This window comes from Periophthalmus magnuspinnatus, chromosome 13 (genome assembly GCF_009829125.3).
Source record: "Periophthalmus magnuspinnatus isolate fPerMag1 chromosome 13, fPerMag1.2.pri, whole genome shotgun sequence".
Taxonomy (NCBI): Eukaryota; Metazoa; Chordata; class Actinopteri; order Gobiiformes; family Gobiidae; genus Periophthalmus; species Periophthalmus magnuspinnatus.
In genome coordinates, this window is record NC_047138.1 from 12552109 (window position 1) to 12576855 (window position 24747).

Consider the following 24747-nt stretch of genomic DNA (forward strand, 5'->3'; position numbering starts at 1 on the left):
ATTAAATGCATCAATGCAAAAAAAACAATGTTATGTCCACACTGTACTGTACTACCTTGTACTTGTCCACTTCTGCTTGCAGTTTAACAGACATGGCAGTGGGCTGTTCCAACTTCCGAAGCTTTTCTTGCCAATTAAAGAGGAACTCCTCAAAAATATATGTCTTACTCCTAAAAAAGAAACACTGTTAGTGTCAATGCTATTCCCTAGTTTACAGCCAAATACTTTTAAAATATACAAATACACCTGAATGTTATCCAGTCCTCTTGAGCCTTCTCCATGAAGCCTTCTTGCCACTCTTCATACAAACCCCACATCTGACTATAATCCTCCATATCCTGTTTTGTCTCTTCAGCTAATGAAAAATCTGGGCATTCCAGGTTGAAATAGGAACAGTCTTCACTAATAAAAAGAATAACCAAATATCATTACAATTAATCACAAAAATAAAATACAATAAAAAATATAGCACTTACAGCAATTTGTGTCTAACAAGTTCTAATTCTTGGAACTCTTGTTGTTTATCTTTGATGTTCTGAAGGCATCCAAGCAAGGCAGCATGATCCCCAGTCTCTAAAATGTCTTCTTTGGGCTTGAGCTGGTCCCAACGGGCCTTAAACCTTTCCAAATCTGCTCTGTAGATGTCCATGTGACTTGCCACTTTACTGCGCATTACTTCTACCTTAAAAAAAACAAAAAAAACAAAAACATAATATACTGAGCATAATTTAGTTTGCGTTAATGTTTTCATCACATATATGCAAGAATATAGAAACCCTGAGAATCAAAATTTTCATATAATTGCATTCAATATGTTATATGGCTTGTATTTTTTTAATTAGGGTTTTAATAAAATAGTAAATAAATATGTACATGTGCATTGCACCATCTTGTGTTACCTGTTCTTTGATCATTAGCTGGTGGCTTTCCATAATAAGCTCTAGTTTATCCCATTTTGCCTTCAGCGCAGTGATAGAGTCTAGACCAGCCCCAGCAACAGATCGCAGCAAGCGGTTTTTCTCCTCAGCACTCTGAAACTGTTGTAGGATCTGTGCACAGAAAAGTACAAATTTAAAGTCACCAATTGTTTTGCAAATATTATTTTATGTAATTTTGCACTTGGTCTTACTTCAGGCTTCCTCGACAATATTTGGTTATAATGCCCTCGTGTTGCACTAATTTCCTCCATGCTTTCTGGTCGAACAGACAGAGCCTCTGTAGACTCAGATACAAAATTTTCTATGGTTTGTGTGTGGCCTAAAAAAGAAAACCAGAACATGAAAGCATCGACACTAAATAAACAGAAAACAAAACCGAAAGTTAAACATAGGCAGTTATGCTTTACCTTGTATGGACCTCCTGAGCGACATAAGGAGCATATCAAACAGCCTTTGAATGAGGTCATCAATTGCTGCTTTTACTGGCTCACAATTTACAGTAATACAGTCCACTTTCTCCTGACTGAAAAACACGGGAGAGAAAATGTTTTATTATTATTTATTCTTAATATTAGTATATAAACATATATTTTTATCTTATTAGAAGTGTCATCATTGACAAGAATGTGAACTGTAGTAGTATTAAGGGTGATTTATTGACATTTCACTGTACCTTGGAAGACGTTCTGATTCCTTTCCTTTGGCTTTAAGGGCCTTAAAGTTTTTTTCCCAGTCGTGCATCAAGATCAGATGTTTCTCCACTAATTTCTCCAAATCCACCTGACCAAGAACAACCCAGTCCTACGAACAACCTCCGTCAGTAACAGAAGCTTGAAAACAAATTTGGAAATGTTTTTTCTACTTCGATCCATATCACCTTAAATTTATGTTGTATAGCTTGGAGTCGCCTGAACAAATCCTCTGCTTTGGTGAAAATGGTGAGAAATCCAGAGGCATTCTTGTCGATCATAATGCTGAAGATGAGCTCCTCTCCTTGGGCACTGACTCCTTTGAACTGGTTGGGGATGGAGATGAATCGTTTCATTTCTTTGAAGTATCGAGCTCGGACTTCCTCAAATGGAGGACGAAACTGTAGACGGCCCTGTCTGTCAAAGAGACATTTGTTACAATTAAAATATAACATAGATCAGAATACACGAGAAACTAAGAAAATACTTGAAAGTAAGATCGATGTGTATTTCAGGCAGGTTCTTGTTAAGAGCTTCCAGTCCCATTTGATACTGATGTTCAAGAGCCTTGTAGAGCTGATGATTCCAGTGCTGTCTCCAAGCGCGCATGTCATCAGACCTGAATCCCTACACAAAACATACAATACACTTTACTGAAACAGTTTGAGCTAAAAAGCATTTGCTTAATGCTTACTTGAGCCTCCAGAGCAGCAAAGCCAGTACGAAGGTCCTGAAGTCCCTCCTTCCACCGCTGCTGATGCCTCAGTAGATCTACATTCATTAGTGTCACCACCTAAAGTATTACGTGTTACAACAAGTACAAGAACAATGTAATTTAGTGCATAATATACACCCATCCATTTTTATGCCAGTTTTACAAAAAATCTTAAAATGTAGAATGTAGATATAAAAACCACCTTGTCAACAAAATCTGTGTGCCATTTTCGTAACTTTCTGTTTTCTGTTGACAGTTTCTCAGCAGCAGTTTGAAGTTTAGCAATGTAGACCTCTAATTCTTTGGGATTGTCCCAAGTAATCTGGATTTTTCCACCAGAATCCTTAGAATTAGAACGAGGATTCTAAAAAAAAAAAAAATGATAACTACAAATTGACTATACATTATATAAGAAGTGAAATATTTGCAAGCAATACCTTGATGACCTGTTCAAAAGCTAGGGCCAAACCGAGCATCATGGGTTTCTGAGAGGGAATCATCTGTTGGTCAATAGTGTTGTAGAAATGTGCTACCTAAAACAGAAGAAGTGAGGTGAATTAAGCATTATGTCAACCCAAGGACAAATGAATACGTTTACCGACCTGTTTTAGGACAATGGCCTGTCTATAGAACTTGTCTGCAGTATTAGCAGCCTGCTGTATCTTAGCCGGAATGATGAAGCCTAGAGCAGACAGCTGCCTGACCTCTCTGAGCAGACTGACTAGTCTATCTGAGTATTGGATCTGTAGTCTACCATCCACATGGTCTAGGTCCATCACACGGCTACTGGCTTGTAGACTGGAAGAGGGAGTTTAGGGTAAGATGAATAGATAGTTACAGAATAAAAAAAAACATACTGGAATAAATTATGTTAAAACCTAATTCCTGATTTGGGATCAGCCAGTCCAGATAGGATGTCTCGGGACCAGTCTTCAAACTGCTCCTGCTCATATGCTCTTAAGACATCCAGAAGGTCATCGGAAAAACGCAGAAACCCTTTGAACCCAGATAAATCTGAGAGTAGAGCCTCAGCGATTCGAGACGAATCTTCGAGCTGTTACAATAACCAATACACATAGGTTTCAGCATGTGGCCTTGTGGTCATTTGAATGAGCTTGAACGATAATGACCTTATGTATAACCTGTTGGACCCAGACTATTTTGTTAACCACTTCAGGTAGATTTCTACCAATGAAAGGGCCAGACTTATCTCCAGGACCACCATGACAACGGGTTTCAAAGTCAGTCTTAAGTCCTACAATCATAAACTTAAGCTTAATCTTCAGTTTATGTTGACTTTTTAGTTTAATGTGACACAAATATAAACTGTACCTTTGTTGTAGTCCAGTAGTCTGGCAAGTAAGATTTCTCTCTCTGACTGCAGCTCTTTACTGATGCTGGGCCGCTGAATTAACTCTTTGTGTTTTTGGAACACATGTAACAACTGCAAAGAAACATTTAAAGGCATCATGTTACAGTAACCAGTCATATTATCATACTGTAAATATATATTAACCTGTTGAGGATTGTTCTGCACATCTGCAATGTAGTTCTTTAGTCGCCCTGAAACTTCCTGCTCCGATGGTGTAATTAAACGCTCAAACTGAGCAACTGCCGCTTTCCAAAGGGGCTGATGGCAGAGATAATGCAGGTGGCTATTTAGTTCATCTTAAACCACGGCCAACATTGACCAGTCACCCACCCACTATAAATATATTTAGCATTATACACATTAGTTACCGCAAATCTGGTTAGACTGGCACCCTTAAAATACTAAAAAATTAATCAAAAATGTCATTATGAAACAGGAGTGGGTTTTGAAGTGGGTGGGAATGCTCCAGCAGTGCGTGGCTATGACTGACCTCAGTGTAGGGGTTGTAATGCAAAGGGTTGAGTCCAGAGAAGGGCTCAAACACAACGTCTGAAGTTAGAGCCTGCTGCTTTGCCCCTGATAGCAAACGCAACAGTTTCTCATGGACCATGCGCAGAGTGATTACCTTTGTGGACATAAATGATCAAAGTTATACATCTTTTTGACAACATCAGAAAATCAAGAAGAATATATTTCATCTACAATCGATCATACTTCATCTAATCTTTTTGCAAGGTTTTGCAAAACTTGTGGACAATGTTTGTTTCCCTTCCATGGATGAAGAGACTGCCTTTTCCATGCCTAAAAAAGAAAGAAAAGTATTATGTGTGAACACTGTACTTTAAGTTATACCTCTATTGTTTTACCTGGCCAGTCAGATGCTCACAGGCCACCACCCACTGCTCACAAATCAAAATGCCCATTTTGAGGTCTTCTCTCACTGTAGTGAATGGCTCCTCAAATATTTTATGATCACTCAGTTTCTTTTGGACATATCTTCCCAGTGCACCAGCTAAATGTTTTTAAACATGAATGTAAATTGATGTAGGCACTAAACACTTTCACAGAATTATAATACTATGCTGTGTGAGTCTTTTGATAACTAACCAATAACATCCATGAGACGACTCATACGAGGCTCTGGATAAGGTTCAAAATCAGTTTGGCGCCAAACATCATCTAAAGTGTCTTTGCTGATGTCCAACAAATCAACAACCTCTGTCATGGACAAGCTTTCCAGCCCTGCATACTCCTACAGAAAGACAAGAACACATGAAGCATATTCTTCAGCAAGGTTGTTCACTTTCATTCAACTATCACAGTAATCTACCTTTTGTATAGGTTTAAACTGCTCTTCAAAATATGCAGCTCTTTCTCGTACTGTGATTTTTTCTGCATTCTCAGCAAGATCTGTCCAGTACTGAAACTCATCACTCGGAGTCAGAATACCTTAGTAGAAAATAAATAATAATTGCGTTAAAAAAATATATATATATATATAATATAATATATATATATATACACAACTTATCAAATGTATTGTATTCATACCTAATACATCATCCTCCTTACGATCCTTCTTTGAGGAAGGGTGCACTCCATGATGCCGGATCACTGAGCCCAGACCTTGTTCAAGTTCACTCAGAAGATCTGCCAGCTTTGGATCAAAGGCTGCCCGCCAGCGCTCATCCTAAATGTTAGAAGCATAACAGCATATTATTGACATTTTTTACTCAAAACACTTTCTTAAGTTCTATTATATGCATCTAACCCGATCTAACCTTTAGCAGCACAGGTGCAAAGACCTGTTTAACAGCCTGGTACAGAGTATTGATTGGAGAATCCAACATGGATGACACCAATAGGCTCTGGTGAAGATTTTCCTCTGTTATCACGGTCGGTTGTAATTTAAAAAACACTAACACCTTTTGTTTGTTGTTCCCCAATCCTTTGATCTGCAAAACAAAACAAAACAAAAAAACTAGAACGCTAATAAGGTATTTATGTACGTATTGAAAAAACATGTTAAAATAATCAAATTGACCGTTTTAGACATGTGAATGTCATTCTCATTGTTGTAGACAGAGAGTACACATTCATTTGCATCATCTAAGAAGCTGTTGAGCTCTGGGTTGTTTTGCAGGGAGGAGGGAGGCTTCAGTAGAAAGAAGTTGCTGGTTGTTGTTAGAATAAATTTCTTTCGCACGTCATCTGAACTCTGAAGCATTTTCAAGGTTGATTCCACAGAAGCTACAAAAAGGGGAGAATAGTTTTATTAACGCCATAACCATAGTGGTGGAGTTAAAAGCATGTTATTTCACTTACATACTCAGAAAGTACTTAGTTTAAAACGTATCGTCGTAACATCAGCGTAATAAGTTTCTGAACTGCACCTTGATATTTAGATTTTAAAGGTTTTTGTCACAGTACAATGCGCTAATAATGATCTATATTGCGCATTTAAATGAGAGGCAATGCCAGTTCGTCTCGCTGAATGCATCATGATGTGAGTTTTTCAGCCTATGCTCCTCAGGGTAATAATGCTATCTGTTAGCACCGTTAGCTCCCTCCCCTGTAGCTCACAGTAAAATATTTGATAGTGGTTCTTCTGCAGCTCAGGACATGCTAATAGACACGTTTTCCTCATACCTTATTTCCGTGAATGGCTGGATTGTTTATTTGAGGTAACACATGAATAAAATCCACCACAAGCGCTTGTTCGCTTAAACTCAAAGATTATGCTGGCGTGGTTGCTACGTAGCAACTGCGAAACATTGTACCACGTGACAAGATTTTACCAGAGCGTTATGAAAAAAACTTGCGTCATTTACGTACCCACGTTTCCCCGGCTTCTGCGTTAATCTCGAAGAAATGTGCTGTGGCTGAGGTTTAATCATCAATCATCATCATTCAAAACGTCACGTAAATACATTCCATTACTTTAAGTGGAGGAATGGCAGACCTAGTGCTCCAACCTTTTTTTTTTAAGATTTTAATTTTTATCTCCCACATTCCCCATTCTTTCATTTTATACTTGGAAAACAACTGATCCCTAAAGCCTACACATTTCTTACGTATTCTCTTCTGACAATAACACATGCATCTCTCCTCCCCATGCAAAAAGCAGCATGCATACATTAGACTGTCAGGGTGCACACAGTCAACTGCACGTCACAGGGAAACTATGTCCTTAACTTGAAGTTTCTTTCACGGCATTTACAGATAATTATTTTCATTGTTTGTAGATACTCCGCTATGCTCCACCCACACAGTGTGCGTAGTTATTTCCACAATGAGGAAGTTTTATTTCTCAAGTGGCCGGACAGGGACGCACCAACATGGTAAGAAAATTCAGATTTCCACTCCATTTCTATTTGAAGTTAAGTTGTTAAGTTGATCTTTATTTATTATTTTATTTCATTGAGGGGAATGGAAGTGAGTGCAGTGCTGTGCTTCCTGCATAGACACTTTTTATGATGAATGAATGAGAGTGAATGTAATGTCCGGCTATTCATAATGTGCCGGTCTGCACACATGGCTTTGTTTGTAATACTGTAAGAAATATGATCCAACTACAAACAAACTTTCACATAAATGGTGGATTTCTTTATGTTAAACACAAGACGTATTTTTAGAATACATTAACATTTTTAGTAATGATCAAAAGTAATAAACAAAGTCAGATGCATTCCAGTACAGTAATCAGTTTCTTGCATAGTTATGATTTGTGAAATGCATGCTGAAGTGCTTAACCAAATAGTGATACTTCCCCTTACTAAAATGTCTGACTCAGCTCCCACCTACTAAGGAGTATGAGGTCATACCATAGTAATTTAAAAGTTTAGTGCCACAGTTAAGCTGAGAAGGTCATCACTCAAATGAAAGTTGGAACAATATATTTTGGGGCTCAGTATTTATCGTGCTGTTTACAATAATGTGGAGATTTTTTACATTTTTATTTAAGGTAAGATTTTAGCTGTAGAATGTTGAGTAAATAGCTGGTATGGCTAATTATTGGTTCATTCTGCTGTTTATTTGTTGCAACTCAGGGCTTTTAATGATAAGATCTATTTAAAATCACATTCACTGGAATAATCTCGCTTTGTGTTAGAGGCAAGTACTTTCAGTACATTTAAAAAAAAAATGCTTTTAACCTTTATTTAACCAGGAAAGTCCCATTGAGATCACTAATCTCTTTTTCAAGGGAGTCCTGGCCAAGACAGCAGCATAGTTACATTACATTACACACACATTTCAACACATCACAAAATGGATTCTTAAAAGCAATTACAAATCATAGACTTAATTTCCAAACCTTTCAACATAGATTTAAAATGAACTATTGAAGTCAGTTCTTGTAATTTCAAGACTTTTTGTAAATTATTCCATGTTGAAGGCACAGAATATTGAAATGCCACTTTTTCCAGTCTCTGTGCGGACACTGTGCAGACAGAAAGAAGCATGTCATTTTGTGATCGCAGAGCATAATGTCCATCTGTTTTATGGCAAGGCAAGGCAAGGCAAGTTTGTTTGTATAGCACAATTCGCACACAAGGTAATTCAAAGTGTTTTACAGAATAAGAAAGACATTAAAATAATACAAATCAAAACATAAATAATCACAAATAATCATCATAAAATTAGCATTAAAAGAGAAGAGTGCAGAATAAAAACCTTTCAGTCATATGCACAGCTAAACAGAACCATTTTGAGCCTGGATTTAAACATTGTCAAAGTAGAGGCCTGTCTCAAATCTTCAGGAAGAATGTTCCAGGTTTTAGCTGCATAAAACTGAAACACTGATTCCCCATGTTTAGTCCTGACTCTGGGCACCAGCAGGAGGCCGGTCCCTGAAGTCCTCAGTGTGCGAGATGTTTCATATGGCACTAACATGTCAGAGATATACTTTGGACCTAGGCCATGGAGAGACTTATACACAAGCAGAGCTGCTTTAAAGTCTATTCTTTGAGCTACAGGAAGCCAGTGCAGAGACCTGAGCACAGGACTTATGTGCTCATACTTCCTGGTTCTAGTCAGGACCCGAGCAGCAGCATTCTGGATGTATTGCAGCTGTGTTAAGGCTCGTTTGGAGAGGCCAGTGAGCGGGACGTTACAGAAGTCTAACCTACTGGAGACAATGCATGGATAAGTCTCTCTAAGTCTGGCTTTGACAGTATACCTTTGATTTTTGCAATGTTTTTTAGGTGGTAAAAAGCTGCCGATGTTATTGATTTGATGTGGCTGTTAAAGTTCAAGTCTGAGTCCATTATTACCCCTAGATTTCTAGCCTGATTTGAAGGTTTTAGAGAGAGAGAGACTGGAGGTGACTGCTGACACTTTCTCTATGTTTCTGTGGGCCAAAGATGATGACTTCAGTCTTGTTTGAATTTAGCAGAAGAAAGTTGTTTTGCATCCACACACTTATCTGTTGGATGCAGTGGCAGAGTGAATCCACTGGTCCATATTCACCTGCTGCCAGTGAGACATAGATCTGAGTGTCATCTGCATAGCTGTGGTAAGACACTTTATTGCTGTGTATTAACTGGCCTAATGGCAGCATGTAGAGATTGAACAGCAGGGGTCCCTATTATGTTGAATATACGTGCTTAGATATGGAGGGAGCAGACCCATAATCCTTTTGTAAATGAATATGTACCAGTGACTTAGCCTGCGAGTATCCAGTGCTGCCCAACCAACACGTGTGTACAGTTCACAGTGGTGTGTCCGAGGCTTTCAGTTTGTGATAAGTCGCAGAGAGGCATGATGGTAAACGGAGTCCAGCAATTTTAGGGCTTGGGTTGGGGCATTCATATAAATAACATCTCCACAATCTAGATTGGGTAAAAACGTTGCTGCAACAAGTCTCTTCTTTGCATTAAAAGAGAAACATAACTTTTTCCAAAAATAAAAGCCAATTTTCAATACTATCATTTTCAATACTATCATTTTCAATACTATCATTGTTCTCAATATTTCTCTGTAGCAATATATTGTCTATCAAAATGAAGTCAAAATTTACCGTGACAGGCCTAATTCACTCATTATGTTTAGATTATGGGAGAGGTTAGTTTTCAGCATGCTTGAAAACCGGAAGAACTTTAACAGCACCTGTAATCATAGGTAAATGCACTTGAGTTTATTTGATCTTTCATTACTTTTTGTTGTTGAACAGCCTGCAACATGGTTCCACCAAGACAGTGCGTAAGTATGCAGTAAAGTAGAACTCTTCTTTGCAGATTCAAAGTAATTACCCTTAAAATAACCCCATGTAATATAATGTGTTTATTGTTTTATTTTTCTTACAATTGTTCTTAGTCAAAACAAAGGTCACCACCATCTAGTGTGGCTCTGCATATTGGCTTCGTCATACTTTGCTACTGCAACGAGTGAGTCATTGTAACACAACAGCCTTTAACACAAATAGCACAAGAAGCAGGACATTTTATTATTGGATCATGTCAGAAATGTCTGTTCAAAGAATATATTTAATTATAAAAAAATAAAATAAAAAAAAAAGTTGGAAAATTTGAAATACATTTTTATAATAAAGTTGTTATTGTTCTTTATTTGTCACAGAAAAACTAAATAGCACTAGTAAAAAACTACACCAGACACACTAACCTTACCCAAATATGTTTATTTTTACATCTGGCAATAAATGCATTTTTGTATTTACTAAATAGAATGTAAACACTGACTGATGCAATTTTTTTTAAATATTATTTCTCAATGATTCTGCTTGTCTTTTAGAGATTACCCCGCTGAGAGGACACGTTGGGGGAGAAGTTGTTTTTCAGTGTTTTAAGCCACACGAGAAATACAAATTATTGTATTTACAGAGAGGGGAGGACTTTGTGAATGGTTACTATGAATCTAAAAGCATGTCACTCTATAAGCCATGGCCTAACAGCAGAGTGAACAAAACACAAAATGCCATCTCCTTGTCTACACTGAACGTTTCTCATGCCGGACAGTACACCTGTTACTGTGAGAGCACTAAAGGTCTACAGAATCAGACTGAGATAGAGCTGATCATCACAGGTATGTTACAAATAAACTAGAGGACTTGACAAGAGTGTGATCTAAGGAGAGAAGAGTAGACTGAAGCTACCAATCTTTCAGTCACCCCCAATTTAGTCCTGTTAGATTGGCAATGATTTTAATGTAATAACAATTTCAGAATGTGCTGAAATATTTCTCATCTTAAATATTATTGCTGTGGGTACACGTGTATGCAAATGACACATATTTAAAGAGTTTCAAAAACATCTGCTCCATTGGAGATAGGAGTGTTTTTTGTTTTTTGTTTTTTTTTTTTATACATGAGAAAACAGATCTGTCTTTTGGGTAAAACGTGTAGCAGAAATTTGCATGTTAAATATGAGACACAACAGACTCAAATACAAGTCATACAATTTACAGCACATCTTATCATAAATAATAGTACAAACATACTAAACATAGATGAATATGAATGTAATTGAACTACTATAAATTGTATGAGCAGAGTGCCTTGGATTTTTTTTTTTATCTTTGGGAAATGTCTATTGTGCAGACACAATATAGCAGTTATGACAAACTGGTTTCTACTTGCAAAAAGATATTTTACATCTATTCATTTATTGTTTCTTTCTTTTGCTTTTTGTCAAACAGCCAACTACAGCAAACCATCAATACATCACAATTGTACTGACAAAAAGGACCAATGTCTGGTGTGGTGCTCTTCACACGGTGGCTACCCCAAAAATAAAATCATATGGAACGTAACTACATTGGAAGGGCCTCCCATTGCAATGATGTGGAGAAATGACAGCTTTAAAGAAGACAATAATACACAGTTATTCAACATCTCCAGTATGGCATCCTTTAACTGTTCCACTGGGAAGCAGAACATCAGCTGTTCTGTGGATGGGGTCTCCTCGGTTCTCTCTGTCTGTGAGTAGATAACATAGCCTTTAATTAAGGGGTAAATGCTCTTTGTCAGATTCTAGAGTATAACGACATGTAGACTTTTAGAATGTCATGTTATCTTAGAAAAGAAAAATTAATAGGGATCAAGATTCAGTAATTTCTAATCGTCACTCATATGCTTGGGTCTTTTTAATCAATCTTCCAAGAATGTAGTTTGGAGTAGAATTCAGCCCTTGGAGAAAGAAATGTCACTATTCTTGTATCAATTGGCAATGATTATTGTAAGGTGTTGTTTATTTTAAGAAAATTAATATTTCAAGCCATTTTATTTATTCGTTCATCAATTCAATTGAAAATATCTTCTTTTACAATGATGACCTAGCCCAGACCCAGCAAAAAACAGCACATGAAAAAATTCAAAACAATTGATTTGAGAGTCAAATGATGCTGAAACATGGTTTAATTTAACACAGGTAAACGATACATTGTGTCTACCTGTGTCTCACAATGGCTCACTGTCACCAATGGTAAATATCTGTGACGTGACATGTATGGCAAGCACAGTAAGTCAGAAAAGTCATTCAGTATTAAAACCTGCCACACTATGGAAATTATGTGGTATTGGCGGGTGCTATGCCAAACAATTATTACCACAATTGTTTTAGAGCCAGATTAGATTCATCCTGATTTGTAATGCCTAGGGTAATAAAACAATCAGCTTCTTGAAAAGCTTTTGAAGAAAATATTTGAATTTTCAATTAATTATTGTACATAATTTACTAACCCTTTTTTTTCTTCAAAAGGTGAACAAGAAGGTTCTACAGATACAGCACATGCCAATATAATCCTAGCAGTTCTGTGTGCAGTTCTCATTATAGGTATATTGTGTTATAATAATGAAATCAAAAAGTGCTTGGGTTAAGGCTAAAATGTATTGTTAATTGTCCACTGCATAGTCTTTATAAACTGACTTGTTTCAATATTTTATTTTGGTGGGATACAAATACAGTAATAGTTTGGTTTAGTCTTTGAAACAGTAAATAAAATATAGTATATATAGCATATACAGATAGTATGCAAACTAACTTGTGTCTTCTCGACCGTTCAGAAATAAATACAGGTCATATAAAGGCCAATATAAAGGTAAAAGGTAAAAGCATATCTCAGTTTTGACAGACTGAGGCCCTAAAATCATCTTACATGACCCCCACAAAGCTAACGGCCCGGACAGCAGATGTTAACCAGTAAACATAGTATTTATTCATATAACCAGAGTGAATAGGAACGTGCCAAAAAGCCTATGTCTACAATTATTATAACAAATTTAACATCTCTGGCTCGAAACAAAGTGCAATAACCTAATAACAACTGTTCTGTATATCTGTCCAGGTGCCATCATATGCATTATATGGTGTTTCTGTAAGAATAAAATCAGACAGTGCTTGGGGTAAGCCTAAAATGCATTGTTAATTAATCCACTGTAGTCTTTATAAACTGACTTGTGTCTCTGAATTTACCTTACAGGTGTAGTCGTATGAGCAACAGTGTGATATGAATGAAGATGATCTGTATTCCCTCACAATGGTGCAAATAGGAGGTTTTCTGAGCTCTGAATTTAGAACTAAAATGTACATTACAGTGTGAATGTTACATTATAGGCCAGAATAACCTCAAGATCATGTCATTGATGATTTGCAATATCTTGTGAATATAATATTTTATTTATTTATTATTATGTTCTATAATATACTAATTTAAAGCTTAGGTAGTTTATATCTTTATTTTCTTTTGCTGTTCTTCTGCCCTGCATTGTTGGACAGATAAATAAAAGGTTCTCTTTTCTTATCTTTGAGCAGTTCCTTTTACTATTGTTCGCCAGCAGAGAGCAGTCTAGTTCCATGAAGTCCATACATTTCCATTCCACGGTCCTTCATAGCAGTTTGGTGTGTTCCTATGTGAGGCGTTTTTGTTGCCATTACAATAGTATTTATTAATATTTCAAGCTTCACTTTCCTTTATTTCTTCACAGTAAAAAAAAAAAAAACACCATAAAATTGTCTTTATATGACTGGATAACAAAGAAAGAAAAAACGTCTTAGCAAAAGGTAGATATATAAATTTAAATCAAGTTGGAATAATTGTCCTGCTTACTTCCTGATGGCTCTAGTCCTCGATATAAACGCACTGCTCTGATTGGCTGTGACGAACTGTCTTCCACCTCTGCTGTGTTTACACTGGACAGTCCAGCAGCACCAGGCTGGATGCACTGCAGGAATGTGACCCCTATGTCCCTACCCTTTTCCTGGACCATCTCTCCTAAACTCCATCTCACACTTTGGACTTATACAGCCTTTATTTTTCCATATTCATATTCTGACTTTGTGTAGCAGGAAACATTTCTAGTATAACCTCCAATATTTAACTTTTTGCAATATGTGGCTACTCATTGTTGTTCTTTGTACCTGTCTATGGATTTTCTATTCACAACTACAGCAGTGTGTGCAAATGTACAGGGCCCCAAATGTGATTAACTGAATTTGAATTTTCACAACTTAGTATGCAAAATGTCCCCAAAATCAGTCCCCACAAAGCCCTGACACTCAGAGATGTTAACTGATATACATAGTTTAATTCATACAAACATAGTGAATATAAACGTGTCAAAAAAAAACAGGAACTGCAGCTACAAAAGTTATAACAAATGTAACATCTCTGGCTGTCTTATATCAACTCAAACTATTCAAATAAGTGACTAGCTTCATCAACCCTTCCTCGGTCAAATTTAAGCGTCACTTTGCCATCTCCTCCCCCCTGCCCAGATCTAACCCAAACAAACCAGGCTGTACTTTCCTCTGCTGTGTGGGAGGAACGCTCCACATGTCAGACACACGCACAACATAAACACCGTCCAATCAGAGGCATCCTGGAAAAGACAGTAGCTGTAGCTTCACTTCAGTTTTATTAGGAAACTGGAAAGGAAACTAAATATACACTACCAGTCTTTATTTATACACTACTTCTTTATTTCCATGATTAGTTGCAGTGTAGATTCTCGCTGAAGGCATCAAAACTATGAATGAATGACACAAAAGGAATGTACTAAACAAAAAATAAATTCAAACACAACCATTTACTTTAGATCCCAGCTTTGTACCCTTGGCATTTCTTGACCCTGACATGACAACTTGAAGTAAAAAACATTTTAGGAGAGTACATCATGAAGGACATTGAGAGAAGGCCAAGCGTTTGCAGTGCTGTCGACAAAGCAAATGAGGGGCTACTTTGAGCATTTGAATATAAAACATAAAAAAACCTGAATTGAGTTCCTTAATACTTACATAATTGCATATATGGTGCGTCACATATTTGATGTCTTCCATATGTGTATAAAATGTAGAAAGTAGTACATGACGTGCAGATAAATGAAGTGTATCCAAACTTTTGACAGGTAATGTATATGGGAAGGATTATGGATACTTCATGTTATAATTTATAATGCATAAATACTGAATAAAACGAAGAAAATATTCGGTTTGGGAATAAATGTTGTAAGTAAACAGCTGAGCAGTTGGCCTTAAGGTTTTTTATTCCTCACTAATGGCAATGCAAGCTGCCATTGTGTCCTTGGACGAGGTAATGTGTGAGAAATAGGTTCTTTGGTACACACAAGATAGTATTGTGATGTTAGCAAGTGATTTTTTAATAGGATAAATTCAAACATATGTCTTTGATTGTTTGCATAACCTTAATATACACTTCACAGGGTCTAATTCGGAACAATGACATCAGGTGTTTTTCAGCAGCTAATGGTCCTGTTAATAGAAGTATTTGTGTCTAGAGGTATTTCTCAGCCTGTGATGTGTGACCTCTGCCACTCTGTTCTGTGTGGTGTTCATACCGGCGGGAATGCTAATCAGATTAAACTAGTTATGAAAGTCAGATAGATTAGTTTTAGCATGGGGGAGCCAGAGCACAAGGCACAGGAGCCCAGCAGGAGATGTGTGTGTGTGTAGGGGGGAGAAGCAGCGGGCCAGTGTGACCTCACATAAGGATACTTCATCATTTAACTGCAACATTATTACTAACGAGGTATTACTTTTACACAGTGTTTTTGTATTTTAAAGTTTATTGTTATGTTTTTAACTAAATGGGACACTGTGTAACTTTTCTGGCATAGGATTCTCCACCTATTTATCCCCGTGGAAATGTTATTGCTTTGTCTGTAATGTTCCTGAGTATGGTATTAAACCAATCTACAGATAGCACCACCAGGCTAGGTTACGGGTCAGATCTGTGGAGCTGTGTGATCCCACTCCAAATTCATCATGCGTCTTAATCATATTGTTCACATGTTTATCTTTTCGTATTATTAACATATTTCAATATCCAAAGAAAATTTAAATGAATAACAATGATGGATATTACAATTTAAAGCTGAAGTCGTAAAAGTGTGCATTGGAAGGTTTAATATTGTTTTAAGTAGACTAATTGGTGAAACTGACTTTGAAATGCGTACAAAATGAGACAAATTGAAATTCACTTCACTTGCTAATTTCTCCACTTCCCAGAACGAATTTACACCACTAGTGACTCTTTGATGTGTCCCTTTTGTACATATGAACAGGCCTGTAGTAGCTGGGGTCCTCATGTGTGGCATAGGAGGAGAAAGAGTGTGGTGGAGCAGTCAGTTCTACCTCTACAGCTCACTGACCATGTAGCAGCTGTCATGTCTCGAGCCATCTCCCCGAGACAAGAGAGCTGACCTGGAAGCATTTATCACCCCTCTGTTTTATGACCTCTGACCCCAGGCCTAACACCAGGAAAGAACACAGCACAAAAGGATGTAAAGGAATGGATGAGGGCCCGAGGTGACCACTGCAACAAAACCTCAATGGGAATCTAAAAAGTAACACCAGCATTACATGGATTTAAAGAGAGATTAATGTATTAAAGTGGTAGTGCTGAGTTAATCTAGGATAGAGAGAGAATAGAGAGAATTCAGACACAAGCTGACAGATATTTTTTGCACCCTGGATTATGTAAAATATTTAAAGGGCCTATGTTACGGTATAATGTTATTTCCTCATCAAAAACACATGTTTAACACACAAACCCTGCATTTTTAGGATGAGTTCTTCTCTCAAATGGAACATAATCCACCTTGTGATGTCATGTAGTATTACAGGAAGTGTAATGTCCACTGTGTTTTTAAACTCCATAAACCTTCACTAGAATTATTTGGACAATTTCAAGCCTGGGATTGCCAATCTCTTCTGAACAAAATGTAAAAGGTAGCTGTTAACTTGAAAACTACTGCTTCATGACATCACAAGGTAGAAGGTAGAACAGAGCATTTTGATCTTTGAAATTGTAGACAGGGTTTTGTGAATGAAACAAAAAACAGCTCTGAGTATGTTTTTGATGATGTAGCAGCATAGTAACATCTCAAGAATCCATTTTGCATAATATAGGACCTTTAAGTATCAAAGAGATGTCCAATTTCCAATCAAATGCTCATAATCATAGTGCATTGTAGTATTAACACTGTAAAATGAGCCCAGAGGGAAGGAAAAAGAAAAATCACGTAAAATCAATTGTTGAACCATGAATAGGGTCAGATCAGACGGAAAGTTAGTACTCAGGTGCTGCAACTGTGCACACCAACCCTAGCTGACATGTTCGTAATTTTTATTTTATTTATTTATTTTTTTTACTCAAAAGAAAGGAGCGCATGTGGAAAAGGTGCACACATAGTATGGAATAATTAAAGCTGGAAACTCTGGAAGGCACCTTTAAATGAAGCATGTGCACCAATAGTGAGAGGGCTTGGGTACTTTTTGTTTTGGCTAATGCTACTCTAAATTGTTTTATGGCACTAATTTCATGCCAATGCAATATACCAATTAGTAAAAAATGTTTGCACAGTGTCAAACCTCTATGACAACAAATTCCACTTTGATACAACCATATCCTTGCCAAAAGCATAAAGCTTTTTGATTTTTACACTGGGTTACAAAAAAAAAACATTTTTGAAAGTTGTCTGTGTTTTTTCAACTGAATTAGGACCATTTAGCACCGCTGAATCCAAAAATGATATCCATTTTTCTCAGTCAGGTCAGGTGTTTTTGCTAATTTGATTTTGAAAAATCTGATCTTCTGACTAAATTGATTACAATTTTGTGACATTATCAGTTGATTTTCTTTAATATTTCTCATCCAAAAAATGTTTTAGGAGATAAAAAATAGTTTTCTAACAGAATGTGTTAATTAAATGTTACATTATGTTAATTGATAAAGGTAAGTACATGTAAATTGGAACGTTATGTTATCATTGTGCAAAATTCAGGACATGAACTTCTGTTTTTACGAACCCCTTGAATAGAGTCATGAACCCCATCATGACTGCATCCAAGGGTCCCTGATACCTGGTCTCCATCTCTTTTATGTCCTGATGGAATCTATCCACCTGCTCATCACTCAGTGATCCCAGATTCTCAGGAAACCTGAACATTTAGCTCCTTTTGGGAAAAAGGATGTGGAGCATCATCATTAAAACCACACTGGAGGAATCTTTGTCACTGATGTCAGAAACTTCTACAAAGACAGGTACTGGAATTTCATCACAGTGAGCTACAGGACGACGTGCTGATTCACGATCAGGATACTTGAGGCTGCTTCGGTTCTTTCTGTTGATCCCAGTCACATCAATAGCCCAGAAGTAGCTATTGATGTCGGCTCCCTCCAAACCATGGGAATTCCAAACTTCAGACATCTCTTCTTGCCTTTAGTCCACTGACGCAGATACTCGGTGCATGACTTGCATGCCATGTGTGGCGCCCAAGCTTCATCTTGGTCACCAAGTTTAATACCAAAATAAGCATGGTAAGCACGCTTTATGAAACTTGTGACTTGATTCCTGTTAGGAACATTGGTGTATTCACCGCAGATGTAGCAGAATATGTCAGGCTTATTTTTGCAAGATCTTCTAGTCGAAGCCATTTCATTCACTTGTAATATAAAAAAAAAAAAACTTGCAAAATCTTCAGAATTTGTTTATAGCGAGAAATATAACAGAATTTTGCATCATATGACGTGAAAATACTCATACATGTAAACAAAATCGTCCAAAAACAAATATGTAGCTTAGTTCAGAACGCTGACCTGATTGAGCAAAACCAATGTGATTTTTGGATTCAGCACATCAAAATTATCCTAAATCAGCTAAAAAATCTTAGACAATAAATTTAGTGTTGACCAGTTTTATTATTGTGAACTTAGATAGAAGCCAGATTCTTTCATTGCCACTAAAAGCTGTTGGGAAATTTTGACCAGGCTATGGGCATAATCCAAATATACTCGGCATGCATTAAGGACATAGGCACCTGTTCATTTCTTGTAGCAAACTAGTGGAAATATTCACTTCTAAGATGGGGAACGAATAAGATCGCAATTAACATATTTCACCACCTGTGCTCCTTAAAAGACAGGACTGAAATCCATCTCCCACATGTCAAGTGGTAAGTGGAAAGACTGGGCACTTGAACACTTATAGGACAAACAGACAGGGGTTGGTTTCTAAGAGGAACCCGCACACCTCCGGACTGAGCGCCTGTAGCCCTATACGCGTGGGTGTAGAAGACGAGCCAGTATATTGAGTGTAAGGGGAGACATCTGAGACATTTAGAAGGTCATTCCTGGATTGTGGGCACTGGGCTTTGATCATTTTCTCGTCGCCTCCGAAATAGACGCTGAGAGGACACAGGACTGGCAACCTCCCACCTCCCCCTGTGTTTGGGTAAGTGTGAGCGTCCAGGAAAAAGACACCGACAGCCAATCCAGCAGTGTTTATATAGTGCACAAGCTCGGGTTTGCATGACTGCGCTGATGCATTTGTGCAAGCTGCTCGACTCCATGGGGTTTAAACGAATGGGGTGAAGTAATGAGACATGTTGAGGTTTAGTGAGGTGTTTAGGGTTGTTTCTAGCTTTGGGGTGCTTAATGCAGTTTGGGGGATCGGCTTTACAATGGCGTATTTCATAATGCCAGATGAACCACAGCATGCTTCCAGCTTTAGACCTTCAACAGCAAAAAAGGCAAACAGTTCAAATGCTTCAAATGCATATGTGACCACTATCTTTAGCTATCTACCTACTATGTAACGTTTCTGGTTGGGCATCCACCACCAGCTAGTCTCCATGGAAATGTTATTGCTTTGTCTAGAATGTTCCACAATGTGTCCTTAACATAGCTATCATGCTAAAAGAATACCTTGAAATTCATGTATTCTTAGTGTGAGTGGGGTTGTCTGTCCACAAACTTAGCCTGATGGCATCACCTGCTTGTTTCCATGTAATTAAGTATGTGTAAAGCCATACTTCGGAACATTCCAGGCACAACAACAGCAACTAGTAAAGTAGTGCACCTCCAACTATAAAGTTATATAGTGTACATTTAAGATTTACAATTGATCCATCCTACAATGCTGCTGCTGGCTAAGAGGAGCAGTGGAGTGAGGATCCACCTTAGGCTTGGTCAGGACTGTCTTTGCTGGAGGATTTGCCTATTGAATATGTAATAAGTGGAAAGATTTGCATCCAAGAGAGCACCCCACATGAAGAGCTATGCCAGATTGATTTGTGAATCCATTTAAGATTGAAACATTTGTTTGAAGATTCACTATAAAGCACAAGAGCAATCAATATTAACAGTACACACCTAATGTTATTGATATGAGCTCTATTTGATTGAGTTAACTGCCTGTGGAGGGCTACTAAACCCACATAGCAGGCTTCAGAAATCCACTGTGTTTGGTTTAAAAAGCTAGATCAGTCACCAGGTGTTTCCCAATATCATAGGGGAATCATTTATTAGATTAATACTCTCGGTTTCACACTGGTTTCCATCCAAACATGGACTTTGTCTGAATTAAGCACTGTGAGATGACGACTTTCCTCTGCTGCGCACACAAGTCAGTGCTTTCTTGAATAAATGCCCAGAATCTAGTTTCTCGGCTTGAAAGTTTGCAAAGAGAAATAGGGTCCATGTTTGGTTGCATTTCAAAAAACCCTGGGAGGGCCAAAGGCACTAACAACAATCCATTAGAAAAGTATTGCAGCATCTCATCTTTCTCACATCCAAACTCGGGGGAGGGAGGCTGTGCATGCTTGGCTAGGTTTCTCGACAGGTCCGCAGAGACTGAGCACTGGAAGGCGGAATACACATTATTAAAAGTGTATAGCCATGGGACACGCTGGGGCTAACCTTACTGTTCACAAGCAGGATCTGAAATATAGCAGACATATTGGGTCAAGAGAATAAACAAGCGAGCCTACAAAGACCTGGGTGTGAATCAAAATCAATTGGAGTCATGTTCTATGCAAAAACACCAGGGGAAATGAGACGCCCCGAGGAGAGGTTCGAACATTGCAGAGCGAACAAAGAATTTATAACAAGGATTTGGGGAATATCTTTGTCAATCAATAAAACCAAATCTTTTATGTTTCTTTTACATTTGGTTTGGCGAATGATAAAAAAAAAATAGCAAGCAGTGATAAAGGACCCTCGCAACGCTTCTGACTGCAGAAGGGCACGCCTATCAACCCTCACTTGACGTGGGATTCAAAATTGCCACTGTCACACTGGAAATAATTTTTTCTATGTTAACTTTGCGGGGGGCGCTGGAGAGCCATGTTTAAAGATAGAAGTTTAATTCACAGGTCATTATGTTAATAAGGTAATCAAAATACACAAACGCAACAATCTAAATCTGATGATGTGTGCAAAAGTTATAATGATTTTTATACTTTCAAAATGGCGACTTCATTAAGAGCACGTTATGACTACACACAAAGATTTAGATACATTCTTTTGATCCCAGATATGTCCTGATGATTCTGCCTCAGTCTGGAGTTCGTCGGATAAAACCCTAGGACAAGTTCATTAGTATGTAGTATGTAAATATGAATAAGTAGGCTAGATTTTTTATCTCATCTGTATATTTTGCAAACATGGCTAACTGCCTGTAGAGTTTAAGGTGGAGCCATAATTTAATTTTTTACATGCCCTGATCTATTTAATCTGCCTATGTTGAAATTTTTCCGGGCCGGGCTCCCGTTGCACTAATGTAAATACATTTTTGAGGTGACGCTACTGAGCCATCTTTAAATATTTTTCTTGGCGTCTTCACTCAAAATTAGAACTCACTGAACTGTCATTTTTGATACCAGTTACTTGTCTATATTATTGTTTACTGCTTGATTTTTGCATATTCCATCAAATACAATAGTGCTCTCGCTCTTCTGTCTCTTTTGGAAAGGATTTTCAAATTTCTCTGCATACTGTTCCGCTAAATCCAATAATGAATCAATATTAAATTATTCTTAATCTGTGACTATATATGACGCAAAAGCACTAAGTGTTGATCTATCTCACCTCCCCAGAGAGTCCACACCAGACTCACCAGAGGCCCTTCGCTCTCTCTTCTCAAGAAATCAATTTGTTGTCAGTTATTGATTGGGTAATGTCAGAAGGAATGAGAATAAAGATATTTGTGAGTTTGGAGCTTGAGATGTATTAAATATACATCAAAGCAAAGAAACTCCTGGAAGAGAAAGGAGAAACCAAAGGAAATACAAAAAATGAACCCCCAAAAGATGGACTATGGATTTAAATCCATTTAAATCTCAAAAAACATGGAATAAGATTATATAGATAAACAAAATAAAATTTAAAACACTGCTATTTCCAAAGGTGGTGTAACTTTCACATCTAGAAATGTTTTGGTGCAATATTAAAGGTGCTTAAAATGTGAAAAAAACAAGCAACAAAAAACTTTTCCATTGCATTCCTAGCATCCTACATATCAACAGAGATGAATTTCTAAGTGCTTTTCTCAATTTGCTGTCACTGTACTAACAACAACTAGCATGCTAATAGTGTACCAGTGTTACTTCCTGGTTCTCAGATAACAAAACATCTATAATTAGATACAGACAGTACACAGTGGCCTCATTTTACCCCTAAGAGCTGCTTTTACAATATATCTATACTGGAAAATACATAGACAATAATAACTTTGAACTGTTGGTGATGTGATACAAATTTATTATGAAGGTGGTTGTTGATTTACTGTATGCAGTTTGGTAACTTGATACACTTTAATATAGACTGAAAGTTTATGCAATACTAGTTAAAAAAGCATCCAGGTATATGCATGATCTGATAAATGACACTAAACTAAAAACAGGTACGCTATGGACACTGTATTCTTTCCATAGTAAGAGCCTTGATGGTGGTGTGGTCACTGCTCCTTGTTTTTAATGCTACTTGTTTGCGTGTCAAGGCAAGAGACAGTTGATGTGAACCTTTCGCCTGCCAAAACCAACCACTCATCTATTACTTTCTCAATTCAGGCATTCAGCTTCCCCCAAAATCTTTATAAATCCACCAAATTACCCGGCTTCACTAGAGTCTGGAAAAATCCTCTGAAAACAAGCTAACAGCCAAGACACATGCTGAGAAAATATTACAGATATGACAAATTATATTCAAAAGATCAATGTGCGGCTTTGAACTTCGACTTAATCCAAACCAAATGAAGCCAAATTTGAATTAAAAAAATTGTGAAACTGGCATTTAATGGAAACGTTACACCGCCAACTCAACCGCTTTGTTGAATATCAAAAATAGATCCAATGCAAGTTTAAACTGGGTGAAATAACCAAAATTTCCATTTCACTGAAAAGCATTTAAAGAGAGGGCATTACACTTCTGTGGGGTATTTAGTGCTAACAAATAACATATTTAGATCACCAGGTTACCTTTATTGGTTTGAAAATGCTATATTTGCTATGCTATTTTATTTTATCTCCCTCCCCTCTTTTTTTTGGCTTCTGTAACCTGACAGTGCGATACTTTGGATGAACTGTTAGTGCATCTGCTTCAGCAACAGCACGTCAAGAGATATTTTGTTGGTGTGTGTTTCTCTTACACGTTTCTATTATAAATATTTTTATCAGCATATTTTGATAATCATGACATGTTTAATAATCCATCATAGCACATGTTTTTACTTGCCCCAACAAACATTTTTTTTTTTAAAAATAATAATTATACTGTTACAAAGTTGTTACTGAAAGTCAATGACAATCTTAAACAGATATGTGAAAAATAGAGCCATCAAATTGAAATTGTATCTAGTTTCCCGTACAGTAGCAATCTGTCAACTTTCTCATTTCTGCCTTTTCCCAAAGAATCCCACAAACAACAATGTATTAACAGAATTTAATTGAACAAGTTTCACTTTCATTTTTGATGTTTTGAGTCTCCTTTTTCTTTGCTCTCCACACAAAGTCACTCCCCCTTTAGACCGCTATCACATTACAATCAGTGGGCATTTCACTAATGTAACTACTGCACATCGCATCAGGTTTGTGAAGCTGTAGTGTATGGTTTTGTATCACACTTTTGTATATTTATGGAAACCTGCCATGTGGCTTTGGACAGAATTGTAGTTCTAACTGTAAGGAGAGTTTCAATAGGGTGTGAGAGATTGAAAGATTACTCAAACATGCATGGCTGACGTATAAAAACTTTTCAGGCATGTTTTTGATGAGGGAACAAGGTTATAACATGGTAGAAAGCAAAAAAAAAAAAAAAAAAAAAAAAAAAAAAAAGATTGTGTATAATATCCCCTCTTTAAGACCTTTGGAGGACTTTGCCAGTACTTTTTAATGGGGAATAAATTGACTTGGAAGCAGACCCCTCCTGTCAATCTTTTCAGTCCACTTCCATTTAACTAAATACCCCTCAAAAACCTCTCTTCATAAGCCCCTCCCCCTCCTCTGCACCCTGCCTAGCCAGCTCCACTACCCCCTTGTATCCGGCCATTTAGCGTGACAATCTATTATTTTGACGGCTCACAGGCAAAGAATAGACACCGCAGCGATGACTTCGCGGGCCCCCTTTCAGGATTCGTTGCAATTTCATTTGAAACTTTTAAAAAATTTCATACATGTTTTTTTTATCACGTTATACCTTCAACATACTCGTACCCCACACCTCTCTCATGACTTGGCGGTGTATTGGTTCATAGCTGGCAGCCTTTTGGAAACCCGAGCAGGT

The 24747-nt window shown here is 37.3% G+C and overlaps 3 protein-coding genes across 3 annotated transcripts in view; 1 reads left to right on the forward strand and 2 right to left on the reverse strand.

Annotated features, from left to right (window-relative positions):
- Positions 1-6463, reverse strand: part of LOC117380151 (cytoplasmic dynein 2 heavy chain 1) — a 57497-nt gene extending 51034 nt beyond the window's left edge. The window contains exons 1-26 of the mRNA XM_055226164.1: positions 6364-6463; positions 5759-5964; positions 5496-5669; positions 5266-5404; positions 5045-5163; positions 4822-4966; positions 4581-4726; positions 4429-4515; positions 4205-4339; positions 3859-3972; positions 3675-3786; positions 3473-3597; positions 3221-3396; positions 2945-3140; positions 2780-2875; positions 2545-2706; positions 2322-2420; positions 2115-2254; positions 1816-2044; positions 1612-1739; positions 1346-1461; positions 1130-1257; positions 900-1049; positions 477-682; positions 247-402; positions 56-170 (exon numbers count right to left, since the gene is read on the reverse strand). Of these exons, the coding sequence (XP_055082139.1) occupies positions 56-170; positions 247-402; positions 477-682; positions 900-1049; positions 1130-1257; positions 1346-1461; positions 1612-1739; positions 1816-2044; positions 2115-2254; positions 2322-2420; positions 2545-2706; positions 2780-2875; positions 2945-3140; positions 3221-3396; positions 3473-3597; positions 3675-3786; positions 3859-3972; positions 4205-4339; positions 4429-4515; positions 4581-4726; positions 4822-4966; positions 5045-5163; positions 5266-5404; positions 5496-5669; positions 5759-5941 (3576 nt within the window). The 5' untranslated portion in view covers positions 5942-5964; positions 6364-6463. The remainder of the gene's footprint in view (positions 1-55; positions 171-246; positions 403-476; positions 683-899; positions 1050-1129; positions 1258-1345; positions 1462-1611; positions 1740-1815; positions 2045-2114; positions 2255-2321; positions 2421-2544; positions 2707-2779; positions 2876-2944; positions 3141-3220; positions 3397-3472; positions 3598-3674; positions 3787-3858; positions 3973-4204; positions 4340-4428; positions 4516-4580; positions 4727-4821; positions 4967-5044; positions 5164-5265; positions 5405-5495; positions 5670-5758; positions 5965-6363) is intronic.
- Positions 4668-24747, reverse strand: part of ctsc (cathepsin C) — a 109488-nt gene continuing 89408 nt past the window's right edge. The window contains exon 9 of the mRNA XM_033976718.2: positions 4668-4677. The gene's annotated coding sequence lies outside the window, so the exon portion shown is untranslated. The remainder of the gene's footprint in view (positions 4678-24747) is intronic.
- LOC117380629 (uncharacterized) lies at positions 7024-13210 on the forward strand. The gene is made up of 8 exons (XM_033977462.2): positions 7024-7055; positions 9887-9915; positions 10030-10100; positions 10465-10755; positions 11368-11649; positions 12429-12503; positions 13015-13072; positions 13150-13210. Exons 1-8 carry the CDS (start codon positions 7053-7055, stop codon positions 13178-13180), a joined length of 840 nt encoding a protein of 279 aa, XP_033833353.2. The 5' UTR covers positions 7024-7052; the 3' UTR covers positions 13181-13210.